This window comes from Phyllostomus hastatus, unplaced genomic scaffold (assembly GCF_019186645.2).
Source record: "Phyllostomus hastatus isolate PE091 unplaced genomic scaffold, TTU_PhHast_1.1 phas_scaffold_760, whole genome shotgun sequence".
Taxonomy (NCBI): domain Eukaryota; kingdom Metazoa; phylum Chordata; class Mammalia; order Chiroptera; family Phyllostomidae; genus Phyllostomus; species Phyllostomus hastatus.
The window spans coordinates 1560506-1578819 of record NW_025334040.1 but is presented as its reverse complement, the minus strand read 5'-3'; the positions used below and the strand labels follow the sequence as shown (position 1 = coordinate 1578819).

The window sequence follows — 18314 nt, the reverse complement described above, 5'->3', positions numbered from 1 at the left end:
TATTGTATTAACATTTCCTGTAAACTCTGTCTTGAATAAATAGACTTCCAAGATAAAGTTCCTATGAATCCCTCTTTTCAACATCAAGGGAGATAGTTGCTATAGCGTCCTATCACAAACAGACCTTAAGAAATATCATGTAATAGTGCAATTTGTTTTTCAAATCAACAGTAAATAAGCTCTTTGCCTTGACCATCCAACACGCCATCCCCCTGTCCACTGCTTTGGAATCCAAACCAACGTTTGATACTTCTTCAAAGGTTTGGCAGATTGTAGGAAAGTCTTGAAAACCATTCTTACCATTTATCTGTAATCTTATTTCCCATTAAAAATTGGCTGTATGTCCTGGGGAAAATGCAATTCTCTGATTCATTCCTATGAGACTAGTTTAGAGCAAGAAAAATACACAAACATCTAAGGAGGGAAATGAAAATAAATCAGGCTCTTCAGCTTTCATGAGCAGGGGAGTCAGAAGCTCCTCAGGGCCTGATGTGTCTCTGGGAAGAAAGCACTGCTTGTAAGCAGACCCTGCTGAGCTCCTCTGAACCTGAGCTTCTCGAGCCAGAGGCAGAGGCAGAGGCAGGTGGAAGGGCAGTGATGATCCCCCACCTTCAGATGGGACTGCCTATATATACTGAACTACTCAGTAACGGGTCTGCAGTAAGGAACAAATGAGATACTTCCTACTTCCTGACATTTGGGAAATAGCCATCATTATGTTTACAGCAAAGGACACTGAAAATAAAGACACTTTTGTATTTCTAGATGGGTACTTCCTTTACTTGCACTTGCATATATAGAAGGAGAGCTGTCCAACCTGCAGCCCGTGGGCCCCATAGGGCCCAGGATGGCTATGAATGCAGCCCAACACAAAATCGTAAATTAACTTAAAACCTTGTTTTTACTCATCGGTTTTTGTTAGTGTTCCGTGTATTTAATGTGTGACCCAAGACAGCTCTTCTTCCAGTGTGGCCTAGAGATGCCAAAAGGTGGGGCAGGAACAACTGCAGAACAGTAACTTTAAATCATCTTTACAAAGCTTAATAAAATGGAGTTTTCTTCCACGTGTCCCAATTGAGAGAAACAACTGGTGGCTTAGCATAAGGCACTGATCATGCCAGCTGGGCAAGACACTTAGTAACGTTTCCCAACAGGGAATTCTCTAAGAGAACGGCATGATTGAAGTATTGTACTCTGGAACCAAAGCTATTACAACATATTCAACCCAGGCACAGCTACCACTTGGCGGGGGTGGGAGGAGCAAAATATATAAAAGTTTAAACCCGCTACAGCTTACATCTAAGCACCAAGAAAATCAAACAAACAAACCCAAGGACAACATAAAGAGTTATCATCTGTTTCGGATGTCACATACTATCTTTTTGTATCTTTTTTTCTTCTTGTATCTTATTCATGAATAAGACCAATCTTCCCACATTCTAGCTGGTAACTTTTGCATGCAACGTAGTTTTTGAACTTGCTTCTCTACAAGTGGGGACTTTAGAACTGAATACATTCTTTCATCATTCAGTCTGGCTGCAGCTGTCCCTTCCACGGTCTGTTCTCAGATACTTCCCCTTCCTTTGCCCCTTTTCTTCTCCCCTCCCTGATAAAAGTATCCCAGGTCAAAGCACAAAATTGTTAGTTACATGTTTTTATACCTTTTTGACATAATCATAGGCAGGAAAGAATGATTTTTTTTGCTGGTTTACCTTTTCGTTGTTGAAATATTTCATAATTAGAATACTTAACTTCTTAAGTGGGCCTTTTAAAAATGTTAAGGGCAGTTACAAAAGGACAAAGACTGTATGATACCTTTTTCCTCACAGCCTTGCCAACCAGATATGTTGTTGTCACCATTATCATAGGTAAACTGTGGTACCGCATGTTGTTTAAATTTGCATCGCTAATTATGAGCGGGACTGACCATCTCTTCCTGTGTTGACGTACAGCACACACGAACACACACAGTGAATATCCAAGTCTTTCTTCCATTTTTTTTACTGGGCTTTTCATTCCTCAATTAAGGAGCTCTTTATACATTATAAATATAAGCCCCTTATCTGTGAGGTGTTGCAATTATGTTCTCCCAATTTGTCAGTGTTTTCTGACTATGTTTGTGAGGTTTTGCCAATCTAGCAAGGGCTTTTATCTTGAGGTCCAAGGATGTCAGGGCGCTACAAACCTTCTGAAATGGTATGTCTGATTTTCTGAAAGGCATGCAGCATTCACTCAGATTTCCAAAGGGTCCTGTGACCTAAGAATGATTAGGAGCTACCGCTGCCATGTCTGCCACTGAGCCAAGAGAACACTTCTGTTTGACAGCCCCCAAATTCTTGAAAGCTTCTCTTGATTTTTCTCTTTCATGAGAAGACAAGCCCAACAACCTGGTCTCCGCTGGTGTGTTTTCAGGTTGGGTCATTAGTGTGAATTTTTGTCCAGGAATACATTCCTAGTTTTCTACACTCCTTCCACAGGACACCAGGCTCACCATGCGGAGAAGGGGCCAGGGTCCTCTTTGGCCGGGAACCCCAACACTGACACATTTCTTGCTTCTCCTCTCACCCCACACCCACCCAATCCTGGTGGCATCTTGAGTGCATCTGAGCACTGTGGGGATAGGGGACTGTGAGTATGACACTCTAGCTACAAGAAAACCAGAACCCAACAGACCACCACAACCCCCTCAGTCCGGGAAACACATTTCTGTTCATGTATGTTAAGAGCAAATTGGCTTTCCTTGGCTTCCACACCACAAAGTTAATTCTAAGTGATCAGCTAAAACCTATAGGTCTTCTGTTTCTCAATAAATACTGCTTCTTTCACTTGTGGAGTTCAATTCATAGAACCAAGTACAAAATCTTACATTTATATCTATTAAATTTCATTTTGCTTTTCAAGATTCATAGGATTTACCTATGGTGGAGTTGGAAGGGAGAAAAGGGACGGTGTTTTAAAAGGAACAGAGGGAGCCCTGCCTGGTGTAGCTCAATGGATTGAGTGTGGGCTGGGAACCAAAAAAAGGTCACCGGTTTGATTCCCAGTCAGGGCACATGCCTGGGTTGATGGGGGCCACGTGAGAGGCAACCACACATTGATGTTTCTCTCCATCTTCCTCCCTCCCTTCCCTTCTCTCTAAAAATAAATAAATAAAATCTTTAAAAAATTTTTTTAAATAAAAGGAACAGAGGGAAAGTAATTTTCTAGTTTTTTTAGGTTGAGTGTTCCATACACATATGGATGTATATGTAGATGTATTATATTGTGTTCATTACACTTTGCAATTTATATATGCATAATTTTATTTTATACTGAATATTACATTAGGAAACTTTCAACTTGTTAGACTCAGCCCACCATATCAAGAAAAAACTTTTATATCCTGAATCTCTTACCCCATTCATTTTACTATGTTATTAAGAGTAAATTATCACAGGATAAAAATCTAATTATTACATTATTACTTAATGCTTTATCCTAATTATCCTAATTATGGTCAATATATGTAGCCTACTGCAATAATCAATTGGCCTGTAACCTGTGCAAAGAAAGGATAGATTTATCAGGTGGGGAAAGAAGCCTAGACCAGGAAGCCCAGAAAATATAAATTATTAGTGGGTTTAGAGCAAAGGTTGGCAAACTACAGCCTGCCAGCCAGTGCTGATTACAACAAAGTTTTATTTATATAGCCACATTCATCCATTTACATACTGTCTGTGCTTGCTTTCACTTTATAACTCTACAGTGGCAGGGCTGAGTAGTTTTAGCAGATACCACGAGTCCTGCAAAGCCTAAAATACATATTTGCTACACGGCTCTTTACAGAAAAAGTTTGTTAACTCCTGGTCTAAGGCACCATCCAGGTGAGAAAGCACGTTTTCTAGTTCACTCGGCAGATCTTTCTTTTAGGAATTGGGGTCCATCACAGCTCTTCACCTAACTAACCCCTCTTGCTCTGAGTTCAAACTCACAAAGAGGGATTTCCTTTTTCCTACAAAGTAAAGATTCCACTTTTCACTGTGCGTTAACTAAAGAACTGGCTTTCTGACTGATACTTGAGCCGCTCACACAGTGGGTTAGCATCGATCAGTCCTTTGGAGACCATCACCTCTGATGTACAAAAAAATAAAAGTCAAGCTTCTGGACCTGCAAAACCAAGGGCTTGCTTCAAATATATGACAATCCTTTTAGGGCACCCATCCTACAAAGCCCTACCTGAATCGACAGCCTCCCTCAAAGACATCTCTGTGCCGTCCCACTCCACGATGTTATCACTAATCAGATGCAGAAATACCACGTGACTATCACAAAGAGATTCAACATTTCATATATAGTAGCTATGTCAGAGAAGTGACACTTTTGCATTAAACAAGCACTTCTGTTCTTCAAGTGTCTAATGTGAATCACATGTTTTAAAAGATCATAAAAAAAAAAAGGTAACACCAAAATCAACATTTTGGAAATGTTTCAAGAATAAATCATAGGCTACCTGTCAGCATCTGTACTTCATCATGTGAAAGGCTGCTCTGGAAAGCTGTCATTCATACTCAACTCATCTGAAGCAAGATCTCATTTCTTACCTGACTTGAGCTGATCTTTTCTTCAGCGGCTGTGGGATGTTGACATGGGTCTTCCTTTGCTCCCTCACAGGGGTCTCTTACAATTTCCACCTGGTTCCCTCGATCTCTGAAGACCTTTAGCTCCATGCTCTTGGTTTTCTCTTTCCTATCCAAGATCTCAGAAGCCACAGAACCTCCTGCTGTGGAGTCCACCAGCCCACACCGCCCAGGCTCTCCCCCATGATCCAAGGTCTCAAGGGTTTCTTCACAACTTTCCGCAGGAGTCCTCTGCAGCTCCAAGGGTGCTGCCCTACTCTGACTTATAAGAGAGCTTGAGGCTCCGGGTTTTACATCTGGAAACAAACTTGGCTCAGGGTCAACATGAAGCTCTTTGGAGACACTCACGGGGAGTTCAGAGTATAATTCCTGTACCACAGCAGACATGGAGGAATCAAGTGGAACTGGCTGAGTCTCTACTCCGGATGACAGCATTAGGGCAGATGTAGATTATGAAGTCTTACATCAAACGGTTCACCCTGACACAAATCAAAGGAAGGGATAAAAGTTTAAAACTTTTCAGGGCAGAAGAAAGCTGTCTCAGCTCAAACTGGCGAAAATAAGGACAATAAATTCTACCTCACATGCCGGCATTATTTGGCACCAAAAAAAACTGTCCTTAATAGATAGAATTTGTGGGCTTGGGGTGGTGAACACAAAATACAATATACATATGCTATATTGTAACATTGTATCCCTGAAGCCTATATGATTTTATGAACAAATGTCACCCCAATAAATTCAATAAAAAAGAGATTGAATTTGTGGAAAAATATATTCCTTAAACTTTTAATAGACATTTGTCTAATCTCAGTTCAAATACTGCCTTATGAACAATTCCCAATTTAAGTCTGGAGAGCCAGCAAATACTGTGGAGAGTAAGACATGTCTAAGTATCCAAGAGACAGACCTGAATTAGAAGATCAAAACAGCTTCTTCCTTGAGTTTAGGGCATGAACTCTGCCCGTTCTGTTCACCGCTACATCCCCGCTGTCTGGAATAGGTACTTGACACATAGGCACTCAGCCACAGTTGCTGAATGAATATGTACTAAGGGACTCTGAAGAACTTGATTCGCTCACAAGAATTTGAAGAATCTGACCATCCTTTTAGGGTACCCGTTCTCGAAGCCCTACCTGAATAGACAGCCTCCCTCAAAGACATCTCTGTGCCGTCCCACTCCACCATGTTATCACTAATCAGATGCAGAAACACCACGTGACTATCACAGAGATTCAACCGTTCATATACAGTAGCTATGTCAGAGAAGTGACCCTTTTTCATTAAGTACTTTTCTCTTCAAGTGTCTAATGTGAATCACATTAAGATACTTTCTGAAAAAAGATCTAGAGAAAATGGAATTCCATTCCTTCACTGCTCACCAAATACTTGAGTTGTATCTATGGCACAAGACACTACGAAACCAGCTCTTTAGCAGAATCCTTCCTGACTTTTATTCAGCATCTTGAGATTTTCTAAGTGCCTTCACAGATACCACTCATGTGATTCTCACAATAAACCTGTGAGCTGAGTAGGGCAGCTATCATCTTCCCGTTATAGACCTTAAAATCACACCAGAAGTCCTGGCTGGTGTGGCTCAGTGGACTGAGTGCCGGGCTGTGAAACGAAAGGTCACCAGTTTGATTCCCAGTCAGGGCACATGCCTGGGTTGCAGGGCGGGTCCCCAGTGGGGGGCGTTCAAGAGACAACGGATTGGTGTCCAATCAATGTAGCTCTTGCACACAGATATTTCTGTCCCTCTTCCTCCCTCCCTTTCCCTCTCTAAAGATAAATTTAAAAATCTTTAAGGTCACACCTGAAGAGGTTAAAAATGACCTGCCTCAAATATTACAGTTATCTGAGAAGAAGAAGGGGGATACTCAGGGGACTTCATTTGAAATGGGAATGTTTAATTTCTTGTATTGGGCGATGGGAACACAGCTTACTTGCTGAAATAATAATATCTGTATCTAAGTAGTTCATCATACTATATGATTAAAGTAGTCAAAACACACACACACACACTCATTTATGCAGAGCTAGGAAATGGTACCATCACAACCAAGGTTTCCTGGTGCATCATAACATTTCCATTTTAGTCTACCAATAATGTGTGCAGTTTTCATAAAATCCATTTCGACCTGACCAAGGTGGAGATCAGTTAACCAAATAACAAACTGCATGCTTTCATTCGTGATGCCTTCCCTAACCTGAAATAAGAAGAGAAAGGATGAGAAATATTCAGCAACTCACAGTTTATAACAAGGATTTACTGGAGGTATTGGTGGGCATATCCCTTCAGCTAAAAAGCACACAGGGAAGGATGTTTCGGAAAGTCCTCCTATTTCTACTCCTACAACTTCCTAACATCCAGCTTTTACCCCAAATGGACATATTACATGCCAGTAAAATCCAGCGCTGGCTATTGAACTGTCTCACCTTCTCTTCACTGAGCACAGCCAGACTTCTGGACAGGAGGGGCTTTCCAACACACCATGTGAATCCTTACAACCCAGTGTCCTTGGTCTCTGTCTCTGTTCCTACCTTGATTACCTGGGGGAACCCACAGATGTCACTTACACAGAGACACATGCTCTGTCTCCAAGGGAAGAAGCATTCACTCTTTGAGTGCTCCTGGGTTAACGGAAGATCCCACCCTTTCACCTGTGCTATTTGGACTGAAGCTTGGGGCTGAGGAAGAACAGACAACAGGTCCCCTCATTCTGGACCATTCTGCCTTTCTCTTGGTTTTCTAAACTGTGGTGGATAGTTTATTCACGTTCGTATGATTTCATCCACTGGATGCCCTTAGTGTTTTTAAGGGACCCTATTCAAATGTAAAAGGATGTAATGCTACACTACTTACTTAAACACTAGAAATTATAGGAAATCAGGCTGCTGGCCCACAAACTTTAGATAACACAGGAAGGCTGATAAATAAACTTCAATCTGTCCTGGTTGGTGTGTGGCTCAGTGGGCTGGGTGCTGGCCTGAAAACTGAAAGGCTGCTGGTTCAATTCCTGGTCAGGGCACATGCCTGAATCATAGGCCAGGTGTCCGGCTGGAGAGGCAACCGAGTGATGTTTCTCTCTCACACTGATGATGTTTTCTCCCCCTCTCTCTAAAAATAAATAAATCTTAAAAAAAAAAGCAGCTTGAATCCAAAAAAGAAGCAAAGAGTATGGCGAGAATCAAGTGAGACTTATATAGTGCTTAGAGAAATGCATCCTTTTTGGGGCTATAGCCTTTCCCTTTTCCCTCCAGCTCCGGGATATTTCTGGGGGCACTTGAGGTTTCAGGCCATTTCATGCGTGTACATGTGTATGTAGGGGTTAACAGAGATAATGCAGAATTGCTATTTGATGCCCCCCCCAAAAGGTAGGAAGTGCTCAATTTTAATTTGGTTCAGTTTCCACTTTTCAGCAACAAAATAGAGTTTTTTGTTGTCACAATATATAGGGTGAGGCAAAAGTAGATCTGCATTTGTTCACATGGGAAATAATACATTAATAAATGATACAACAGGAATAAACTGTTTACACACTCACAGCTACAAACCTACTATTGCCCTGTCCTGTGGAGAGCCTGGAAGGTCGCTGCAGCGTGAGACACTGTGCGGAGCAGCTCTGCTGGTGGAGATGGGCTCCGGGGGTCTGCCCACCTGCCTGCTCTGTGCGCCACTGAAGGGCCGCGTTCTCGCAAGTCTGATCCTTGATACACCTCTGTTTTCAGGCTTCACTTTTTCGATGACCTCACCTTTTCTTACAGGGTCTCTCCTATGAGGATGACTCAAAACTATACCTCTAGGCACGGGTAACCACAGGACTTAGCAAGCCAACTCCTAGTTATAGACCCAAAAACACATATTCACACAAAAACTTTTGTGAATGTTCACAGTAGCACTACTTGTAAAAGCCAAAAAGTGCAAAAAGCTCAAATGTCCATTAATTGGATGAACTGATAAAATATGATCTAGCCATACAATGGACTATTACTCAACTATTAAGAGAAATAAAGTACTGATTTATGATATATCGTGGATGAACCTTGAAAGCATTATGGGGGGGAAAAGAAGCCAGTCACAAAAGACCACATATCATGAGATCCCATTTACACGAAATGTGCAGAGGAGGTGTATCTAGACTCAGAAAGTGAATTAGTAGCTACTTAGTGCTGGGAGTGGCAGAGAAATAGAGAGTGGTTACTAATGGACAGAATGTTTTGGGATCAATAACAATGTCCTAGAATTGATTGTAGTGCCCTGACCGGCGTGGCTCAGTGGGTGGTCAGGGAGGGCACATGTCTGGGTTGTGGACTAGGTCCCTAGTTTGGGGTATGCAACAGGCAACCATTGATGTTTCTCTCCTCCTCTTCCTCCCTCCCTTCCCCTCTCTAAAAATATAAATAAATAAATAAACAAACAAATAAATAAAATTTTAAAAAGTAAAATAGAGCCCTGGCTGGTGTGGCTCAATGGATTGAGTGCCAGCTTGGGAACCAAAGTGTCACTGGTTTGATTCCCAGTCAGGGCATACGCCTGGGTTGTGGGCCAGGTCCCCAGTTGGGGGGGTGTGAAAGTCAACCACACATTGATGTTTCTCCCTCCCTTCCTCTCTCTCTAAAAATAAATAAATAAAATCTTTAAATAATAAAATTGATAGTAATAGCTGCATTTGACTATGCTAAAATCCACCAAATCCTATAATTTAAGTTCTTGAATCATATGGTGCACAAATTGTATTTTAATAATCTGATGAGCCCTGGCTGGCATAGCTCAGTGGATTGAGCACGGGCTGCAAACCAAAGCATCGCAGGTTCGATTCCCAGTCAGGGCACATGCCTGGGTTGCAGGCCACAGCTCCCAGCAACCGCACATTGATGTGTTTCTCTTTCTCTTTCTCTCTCTCTCTCTCTCCTCCTTCCCTCTCTAAAAATAAATAAGTGAAAAATCTTAAAAAGATACTTAAAAAATAATCTGATGAAAAACAAGAGAAACCTATCCCTTTTTTCAAGATCCTGACCAGTTTTACTCATAAGGATGGCACCCCTTAAACCTAACATGCCTAAAACAGTCCAGTCAATCCATCAAATAATTAAGCCTTACTACATGCAAACAGTTATGAGGAACAAGAATGAATAAAAGGCCCTCAGTAAACTTACATGCTTATTTTTGACCCTGTTACCCCTCTCAGTAATGACATCCCCACTAACCTAGAGCTCAGGCTTGAATCCCCAAACTATATCTGAATTTCCACTTGCCTTTCAATTAGCACTTGGCAGCCTGCAGACTCAGATCCATCAGTTCCTCTAACAAATCCCACTCCTCTCCATCCCCATGGTCCTAATTCAAGATTTTTTTCTGAACATGAACTCATGCAAAAATACACACTTGCTAACCATCTTTATCACAAAGAGGCAATATTGATAATCATATAGAAGAGTTCAAAATATTCCTCAGGAGAAATGGCGCCTTTACCCTCCATGTGCCTCCACAGACACTGTAAGCTCACCTTGGCCAAAACGACTTTAAACGCTTTGGTCACTGAAAGATAACTTCCAATTTACAAAAGCCAAAACCCACAGAACTATCCTATCTCTCAATGCTCTCCCTTATTTTCAAGGGGGTAATTCCAAGAATTTCAACCTGTCCAACAACTAGACAAATTGGCTGTCAAAGCCAAACAGACACTCCCTCCTCCTTATTCTCCTAGCCCAATCTGGTATCTCAGTGGAATCTGCAGTTGAGCCACCAAGAACAGCTGAGTCAAGGCCTTGGCTGGAACCCTCAGAGATGGAATACTATTTAGATGCAAGCCTAGAGTAACAGCTTAAAATGATTCTCAGCTCACCAGCTCGCATCACTAAACTCTTTTTTCAATGGTTTTTTTTTTTTTGCCATCTATCAAGATATTGGTAATGCCAGAAGACTACAGAACACCCACAATTTTAGCATGCAAATACTTCAGTACTAAATCTCTGCACACAATGGAGCATTTAAAAATGGTGTAGAAATATATCTCTACATAGAAAGCTGCCTGGGCTACTTTATCCAACTACATAAACATCAGGGATCTTTTTAGTAAAATATATATGCATATAAAAATGTTTGAAAGAATATATAGGAAATGTGTGGAAGAATATACAAGAAAACGTTTGAAAGAATATAACCCAACAGTGATGGAACAATGGGTGACGGAATCATGAATGACTTATCTGTATGTTGTACTTTTTTTTTTTTTTTACAATGAGTGTGTATAACATGTTAAAATTTTTTAATTAAAGATTTTATTTATTTATTTTTAGAGAGGGAAGGGAGGGAGATAGAGAGAGAGAGAGAAACATCAATGTATGGTTGCTGGGGGCCATGGCCTACAACCCAGGCATGTGCCCTGACTGGGAATTGAACCTGCAATGCTTTGGTTCGCAGCCCGAGCTCAATCCACTGAACTACGCCAGCCAGGGATGTTAAAATTTTTTAAAACATTATTTCCCAAGATCCAAATATGTACCTATAAAGAATAACTGTAACTGTACTATTTTACCAGTATCTTCTCAAATGTCAGCTCTCTGCCTCAACTATAAAAGTTTTTACATTAAATGTCAAATATCTTCAAGTAAGAGGAAAGAGTAAAACATGCTTATAAAATGTAAACAGGGATTTAGGGTTTAATCTTTACTAATGACTTATAACCCACCTATCGCGTGAGGGCACCAGAGATAATTATCTAGCATAAGCAAAAAGTAACCCAGAGATTCCCGAACAACTCTTGCCAGCTGCTATTGGCCTGTCATCTTTACCATAACACAGATAAGATTTAGATTGTTTAGAGAATGGATTTTTTGCTAAAGGAAAAAAAAATGACTGATATTTATAGAGAGTATGCACTGCAGTTCTTCCAATAAAAGACATTCTTTTGAACTGAGAACAATCCTCTCCAGATTTTTGTGTTTCAAATGCAGAAGCCGAGCTGGGAGCAGCCTAGGTGCAGGTTTCCCTGTGGGGAGACCAGGGTCCCTATCTGGCCACGCTCTTAGCTGCATGGCCTGCAATGTGTCACTTAAGTATTTCAGGCTAGTTTTTCACATGTAAAATTAACAAAGTAAACAGAATAATCTCAAAGGTCCTGCTGTTCATAAAAATCCCTCTAAGTAAAACTTCTATTTCACCGTTTCAGCAAAGCCCACCTATAGATACCAACAATGGTGGTGCAGAGCTCAGACTAATCTCCATTAAAAACACTCAAGGGCAAAGGGAGGTAATTTAAGAACACTTTACATACTAAAAAGATAGCTTTTAACTTGTCTTCAAGGCAACTTGGCAAGGTTAATTCCTATCCCACCAAATAACATAAACCAGAGGGGGAAAAACAACCAGTGAAAGATAACACTGCATCTCTCAGTCTCGTTAGAATACATTTCATAAAACCAAAAACCTGACAAAGTGACAATTTTTACTTAGTTGTTCAAACATTCCTCAGAACCAAAGTTCTGTGGGAAAAGTTTGTAGCACTAAAGAAAAAAATAAGGGGAAGAAGCAAACAAAGAAAACAGCAGAACAGAAAACCATGTGCCCCCATAATCCTGAGTCTGAAGGGCTCCCCTCCCTTTAATTCCAGCGCAAAGGGGCTGCCCTTGACAAAAAGAAGAACAGTTAATAACACTGGGCGCTGACAATGCTCACAATACTATTGTGAGCATTGTCAGGCTCTCAGAATTTCACAACACCCCTTTCACCTTGAGAAAGGGGCTTTCTTTCCCAAAGATCGAGACACTATAGGCAATCCCTCCATGGGGGAATTCAGAGGAAGGGGCCTCCTCTTGAGGACAGAGAAAGAAGAATCTTTTAAACAGGATCTCGAGACAAACTGCAAGTGGGGCAGGGAAGCCCGTATACTTACTAAACAGGGCCCAGCTGTTCAACATGGAGTGTGCAGGAAATCTCAAAAGCATCAAACACTGTTTCCCTTTTCCTCCCTTTATTAGCATGCAGCAAAAGGATCCCTGTCTCCACACAGGGAATGAAGGAGTGAAAATGCTCCTGATTTCTACTGACAGCCTCTCTGCATAAAAGATTGTAATTTCTTTTTCAAAGGAAGAGAAAAGAAACCATCTGTGCCGCCCTAAATATACAGCAGAAAAGGAGTCCTCCTCTCAAAGGTATTTTTCTTGGGAGAGCAAGAGAAACAAGTTGGAATCTTCCTCTCTGAAGGAGGGGGCTAATGGACAGAAGGAAGCTTTTCTGTCGCTAGAGCAAGTAGAGGGAGCGGGAGAGGACATCTCTAAACAGTGAGGAAGTGATAGCTTCCTTGAACAAAGAAAAGGCTGGCTTCCCTACCTCTTGGGGTACAGACTTGTTTCCAAAAACAAAGTCTTTTTTCCTGATTATTCTAATTGAGGCCCTCTTTGTTAATTGGGGGAGTATGGTAGGATCTAAGAGGATTAGAAGTGCCTCTTTCTCCACCCCAGGGGTAAAGCCTCCTTTCTCGTGAGAAAGGTTGGCTTGAATACTTGCGATGGGGGTTGGGGCTTGGGGGAGATGGGGTGGGGATGGTGAGAAAAGACATGCATGGAAAAATCTGTTTCTCTGTGGATGATATTAGTTTCCTTTTTAAAAAACAAATTAAGTAACAGCAATAGCAACAATTGACCAAAAGGTTATTACTATGTACTAAGCACTGACACAAATTCTCCTTTACCTCTTATGGCAATTCCATGAAAAGAGTACCCAAATGAGAGATGGGCTGAGTGAGAAAGGTTAAGCAATTAATTCGTTAAGGTCACAAAGACGGGAAGTGGGAGACACAGGCTAACAACAATCACACTGCAAACGCCAACCGTGCCAAGGAAAGGAGCTCACTGCACACCAGGAGACGTGGGGGAAGAGAAGCGAGGCTCACTCCGTGTACTGACTGGGGGAGGGGAGAGAGGCTGACTTCTACCACGGCCAAGTACATTCGGGGTCTTCCTTCCTAGATCTCGGGGTAAAGGTAAAAATAAAGGAGGAAAAGTAAGACTGTCTTTCCCAGAGGGGAAGGGAGATCCCCTCTGTCACTTTTAGGCAAGTTGAGTCTCGCTCTTCACTTGGGGGGCAGGCGCTGACCAAATCGGGGCGGGGCAGGGGGGAAGGTCTTGTTTGAGGTTATCTCTTAAACCCTCCTTAAAATAAGTTCAAAATCTCCCTCTCGCACCCCACGAGCGGGTCTTGCTCTGCTGATAAACGCACTGAAGCCGAGGAACAGCGTACGTCCACGACAAGGGGCGTCGCTCTCCACGAAGGAAGTTGGGGGTCTCCTGCCGTAACGAGGCTGAAGACGAGTATCTCGCCTCCGTCGGAGCCATGACTTGGTGAAGCAGTTTCCCCCTCACGACGCGGAGCCTGGTCTCCTCCCTCTCCCCGGGTCGTTCCGCTGCCCGCAGCATAGCCTCGGTTCCCTTCGGCACCCCGAGAGAGTGGGGGGGCCGGGCTCCCCCGCAACCTGCACCTCCCGGTGGACGGTCCTCTTAGGGTGCAGTGGGGCGGGGTGGCTGCACCCTAAGCCTTCCCGCCCCCGGCCTCTTACCCTGAGGCCTGCTCCGCGGCCCGCGCTCGGCCCCGCCAGCCCGGTTTCTGCAGCCGCAGCCCAGCCGCCGCGAAGTCTACCTGAGCCTACCGAGCTAAGAGAGCCCAGGGGCGCTCCGGCCGTCGCCACCTCTTCGTCTCTATGGTCCTCACCCCTCCTCCCCGCACTTCCTTATCCGGGGTCTGAGACAGCCAAGCGGGCTCGCCCAAGTTCCGCCCCCGCAGGGTGCGCGCGCACCCCGTTGGGTTGCTCTTCCAGCGTCGGGCCGCCTGCCCTGCTTTAGCTTGGTTCGGGTTTTTTGTTTTTTTTTTCTTTTTTGACCCGCCTCTGCGGCCCGTACTCTTAAAGCGGAACACACCTTTTTACTTTTGCTGTGCCCCTAGGGCCCCGAGGTTGTCTCTATTACCAATACCCCGAACCAGTCCACCATTTCTGTGGCCTGGACGCTGCAACTCTCGCGGCCTACCGCGTTCCACTGTGGCAGCCCAAGAGATCTTTACAACTGGAATCAATGTTTTAGGTGCCCCCACCCCGTTCTTGTCACATTGACCGCTAAATCTAAATGCTACCTCTCTGCCTCCAGTCCTTTAAGGCAAGGTGTCTGCTTTTAATTTATTCCTAGCTGTAACACCAGGTGAAGTTGCCCTGTTTCGTCTCTTTATTCTTTATTGTCTGTCTCTTTCCACCCTCGTGTATTTTGTTCATCATTCTTTGCTCAGCACCTACCGGTGTCCTGAGTAAGCAGACACACAACAGACGTTTGAAGAAAGGTTTGGGAGACTTTAATTCTCCCTTTTTAAAAAGAAAAAAATATATTTATTTTTAGAGAGGGAAGGGAGAAAGACGAGAGAAACATCAATGTGGGGTTGCCTCACCAGTGTCCCCCACAGGGGACTTCTTCCACAACCCAGATACGTGCCCTGACTGGCATTCGAACTGGCGAACCTTTAGTTCACAGGCCAGGGCTCAGTCTACTGAGCCACACCAGCCAGGGCTAAGCCTCCCTTTTCTAAACGTATCTCTGAACCCACCAACGTGTGGGCCACTAGAGCAAAGATAATGCTTTCCCCAGCTTAGTTAAGGCTGGAGATACACAAACTCAAATACCAACCCTATTGTTTACGGTCTGTGAGTCCATATATCATCTACATAGATGTACAATATTGGGCTGAATTAACTAGAAATTCACTTTAAAACATTTGTTTACAGAATCTGCTTCCTTAGGTATTTCTCAGGCAAGTATTTGTCTATTGAAGGTCATTTGAGAAACCCAGTTACTTTGGTTTGCCCTTCTGCCTCTGGCTCTAATATGACTGCACAGCACCATTATTGATCTTGTTTTATTTCAAAATGTGATTATTTTGTACAACATACATTTTTGTATTAATTTTGATTTGAAAAGGTTGCATTCAATAAATATTTATCTTGTTCACTGAGTTTTCAGGAGTTCCAGCCTCCCCTTACCTTGACCAGCTTTGGGTAAGTTTTAAAAATCTCAAAATTTGTTTGAGGTGTTTCTCAAGTTTTTATCAAATTAAAAAGTGGGATATTTGCATTTCTAAGATGATATCCATTATGCACATCTCTGAGGAGAAGAAAGCAAATTCTCCTGAGGCAGGGAGAGAGAACCCCATTAGCTACGTCTGGGATGGAAGGACTTCCCATCGGTCACTGCTGCTAAGAACGGAAAAGAGCCTGGGGGATCTGGGTGAGTCCCTGAATTGGCAACATAAAAAGTCTTTTACATGTAACATTTTTGTCCCTTAAAAACTTTGCAACTGTTGCAGTTCACTCGATTATGTTTCCCTTATGTATAAAAAATTACAATGATTTAATATTTAACTTGTGAATCCTGAAAAGCATGGATGCTTAATTTAAGAAAGCTCTTACTCGTCTTGCCACTCCCGTCTCCTTGTGCTATGCAACGGATTTTTCTTTCAACATTAGAATTTTCCCGAAAACCATAGGCCAATCAGATGGAGCTGAAAACTTGTCAGACGTCTTTGGCCAGTTGAGGCACAGCCCACAATGCTCTGATTTTCTCCTCAAGGAGAGAAAAATGTCCCGACCACTAGGAGCTTAGGCTGAGCCCCCTTGGGTGTGAGATGAGGATGCATGCGGGTTAAAAGTTCAGTCTTCAGAGCCAAGTCAGGATCCATCCTTGCTTCCTTCCGAGGAGTTTTGTGTCCCCAGTCTGTTTTCCCGTGTGTGAAACACGATTATCTGCCACCTAATGGAGATGTGATGATTACATAAGGATGTCTGTGAAAGCTATGGTAGCTATTATTAAAACATTTATGTTTTAATATTTAAAGCTATTATTTCATAGCCACACAGGCACAAACATCATTTGGGGTTTGGACTTAAAAAGACCCCCAAAATGGATACTTCCCAGGAGTCGCACGTGCTCGGCCCTTTGCATTTTATAAAAATTCTCCCAGAACTTATCTTGTGCCTCTCAGTAGCCCGGTGAGGCCAGACGAGGTCTATAACATTCCCTTTATAGATCCGTGGATTGTCCCGACTTTGGCTTGTTGGGGGAGTCACCAAGTTGGAAACGAAGATTTCAGGCTGATCTGTTTAGGAACGTCTTCTAGACAGTAAAAGACTTCTCTCTAGAGCTGGCGGTCTTCTGGCAAGCAAGCGGGAAATGCAAGGGGCAACCGGAGCTGGGGGCCCGCACACGAGGCCCCGCCCCCGGCGTAAGCCCCGGATGAGGAAGCGGTGCGGACACAGAGAGGAGGCGGAGGCCGGGCCAGAGAGGCCCGGGGCAGATGGGCGGGAAGGGGGCGGAGCCTAGGGGCGGAGCCACCGGAGCGGCGCGGGTTCTCAGGTGAGCGCTCCTTGCCTGGGGCGGGCGGGTTGGCCCCTAGAGCTCGGGCACGAAAGCTGCACAGACTGTTCGGGCGTAGGTAGGGCGTCCCAAGGAAACGCGGGGAACCTGGCGAGGGTCCGATCCTCGTTGCCCCGGCTTGAAGCGGGAAGGGGCTCCGGAGCTGCTGGTGAGTGGAGCTGCCAGCCGGGGCCCGGGTTTGGGGAACAAGAGGAAGGGGGCCCGAGGCTCCAGTTCAAGTCTTGGCCTCACCCCCCATCCCGCTGTGTGACCTTAGACAAGACTCTTTACCTCTCTGAACCTCAATGGACTCAGCTGTGAAATGAGTGTCTGTGGGGGAGGAACTGATGAGAGTTTATGTAGGCGGAGATTTGAGGAATGAACCCTTGCCTTCCTCCCATTTATCCTCTATTTGCCCAAGACATTGACGGCAAAACGTGAACTGTGGGACTGTCTCTCAGTCTCTCAATGACTTTAGCCAAGTCCCTTGTTCTGGCCCACACTTTTCGCATCTACTGAATAAGTGTGCTTACCTCTTAAAGATCTCTTTATTATTAGAGTTTTATTGTTGTAGACAGAGGCAAGGTAATGAGTGCCCCATCCAACACAAGTTTTCCCTTAGGGAGTGTGATAGAGAGAATGTCTCCTTGGAGGTTGGACTAGAGCCTGTCTTGAATTCTCCTTGGTTCCCAGATTCTTTGGTTCTGTTTTTTTTTCTCCATCCATCCTTGTCCTTGGAGGAGTGATTTCATGCAAGGGTTGGTGCCACCTCCCAGCTAAGCAATACCAGTATTTTCAGTAGCTTAATATCAAAGAGCAATTGCAAGGAAAAGCGTGACAGCCCTTTTGTTTGTGTTTCAATGGCAGGGCGTCAAGATGACTTCTCTCCTGCAAGCTTGGAACAGCTGAAGGAAAAACCAGTACAAGATGAGAACAACAAAGGTCTACAAACTGGTCATCCACAAGAAGGGCTTTGGGGGCAGTGGTCAGTATTGATTGGTCTTTGGGAGTTGTGTGAGTTGGCTGAGGTCCTGGTGTGTCCAGTGCCTTGGAAATTTCACACTGTCTGGCCCATGTGACAGTGGAGGCTAGACAAGCAACTTGTCCAAGTGAAGCAGCAAGTAGAAAATTAGCAGGAGGTCTGGGGAGCACAGACCTTTTTTAAAAGCATTTGCACCTCTGACTTTTAAAGAACATTGTGGATTTTACCAGTTTGCTACCCTTTATTTGTATTTTTTTTATTACGTGTTTACTGTATACGTTCCATAACATTTCAATCTGCACTGGTTTGGCAGAAAAGAGAAA

The 18314-nt window shown here is 43.6% G+C and overlaps 2 protein-coding genes across 10 annotated transcripts in view; one reads left to right on the top strand and one right to left on the bottom strand.

The window, feature by feature from the left end:
- PRR14L (proline rich 14 like) overlaps window positions 1–16850 on the bottom strand; it is a 51190-nt gene extending 34340 nt beyond the window's left edge. For 3 of the 7 annotated variants that reach the window (XM_045826764.1, XM_045826769.1, XM_045826771.1), the window contains exons 1-2: window positions 14177–14387; window positions 4581–5095 (exon numbers count right to left, since the gene is read on the bottom strand). In XM_045826764.1, coding sequence (XP_045682720.1) covers window positions 4581–5051 — 471 coding nt within the window. In that variant the 5' untranslated portion in view covers window positions 5052–5095; window positions 14177–14387. Of the gene's footprint in view, window positions 1–4580; window positions 5096–14176; window positions 14388–16066 lie in introns of those variants that run through there. The other 4 variants (XM_045826767.1, XM_045826768.1, XM_045826766.1 and 1 more) reach the window with 3 other exon arrangements.
- A 175-nt stretch (window positions 16851–17025) lies between these two features.
- DEPDC5 (DEP domain containing 5, GATOR1 subcomplex subunit) overlaps window positions 17026–18314 on the top strand; it is a 92455-nt gene continuing 91166 nt past the window's right edge. For all 3 annotated transcript variants that reach the window (XM_045826774.1, XM_045826772.1, XM_045826773.1), the window contains exons 1-2: window positions 17026–17178; window positions 17877–17994. In XM_045826774.1, coding sequence (XP_045682730.1) covers window positions 17937–17994 — 58 coding nt within the window. In that variant the 5' untranslated portion in view covers window positions 17026–17178; window positions 17877–17936. The remainder of the gene's footprint in view (window positions 17179–17876; window positions 17995–18314) is intronic.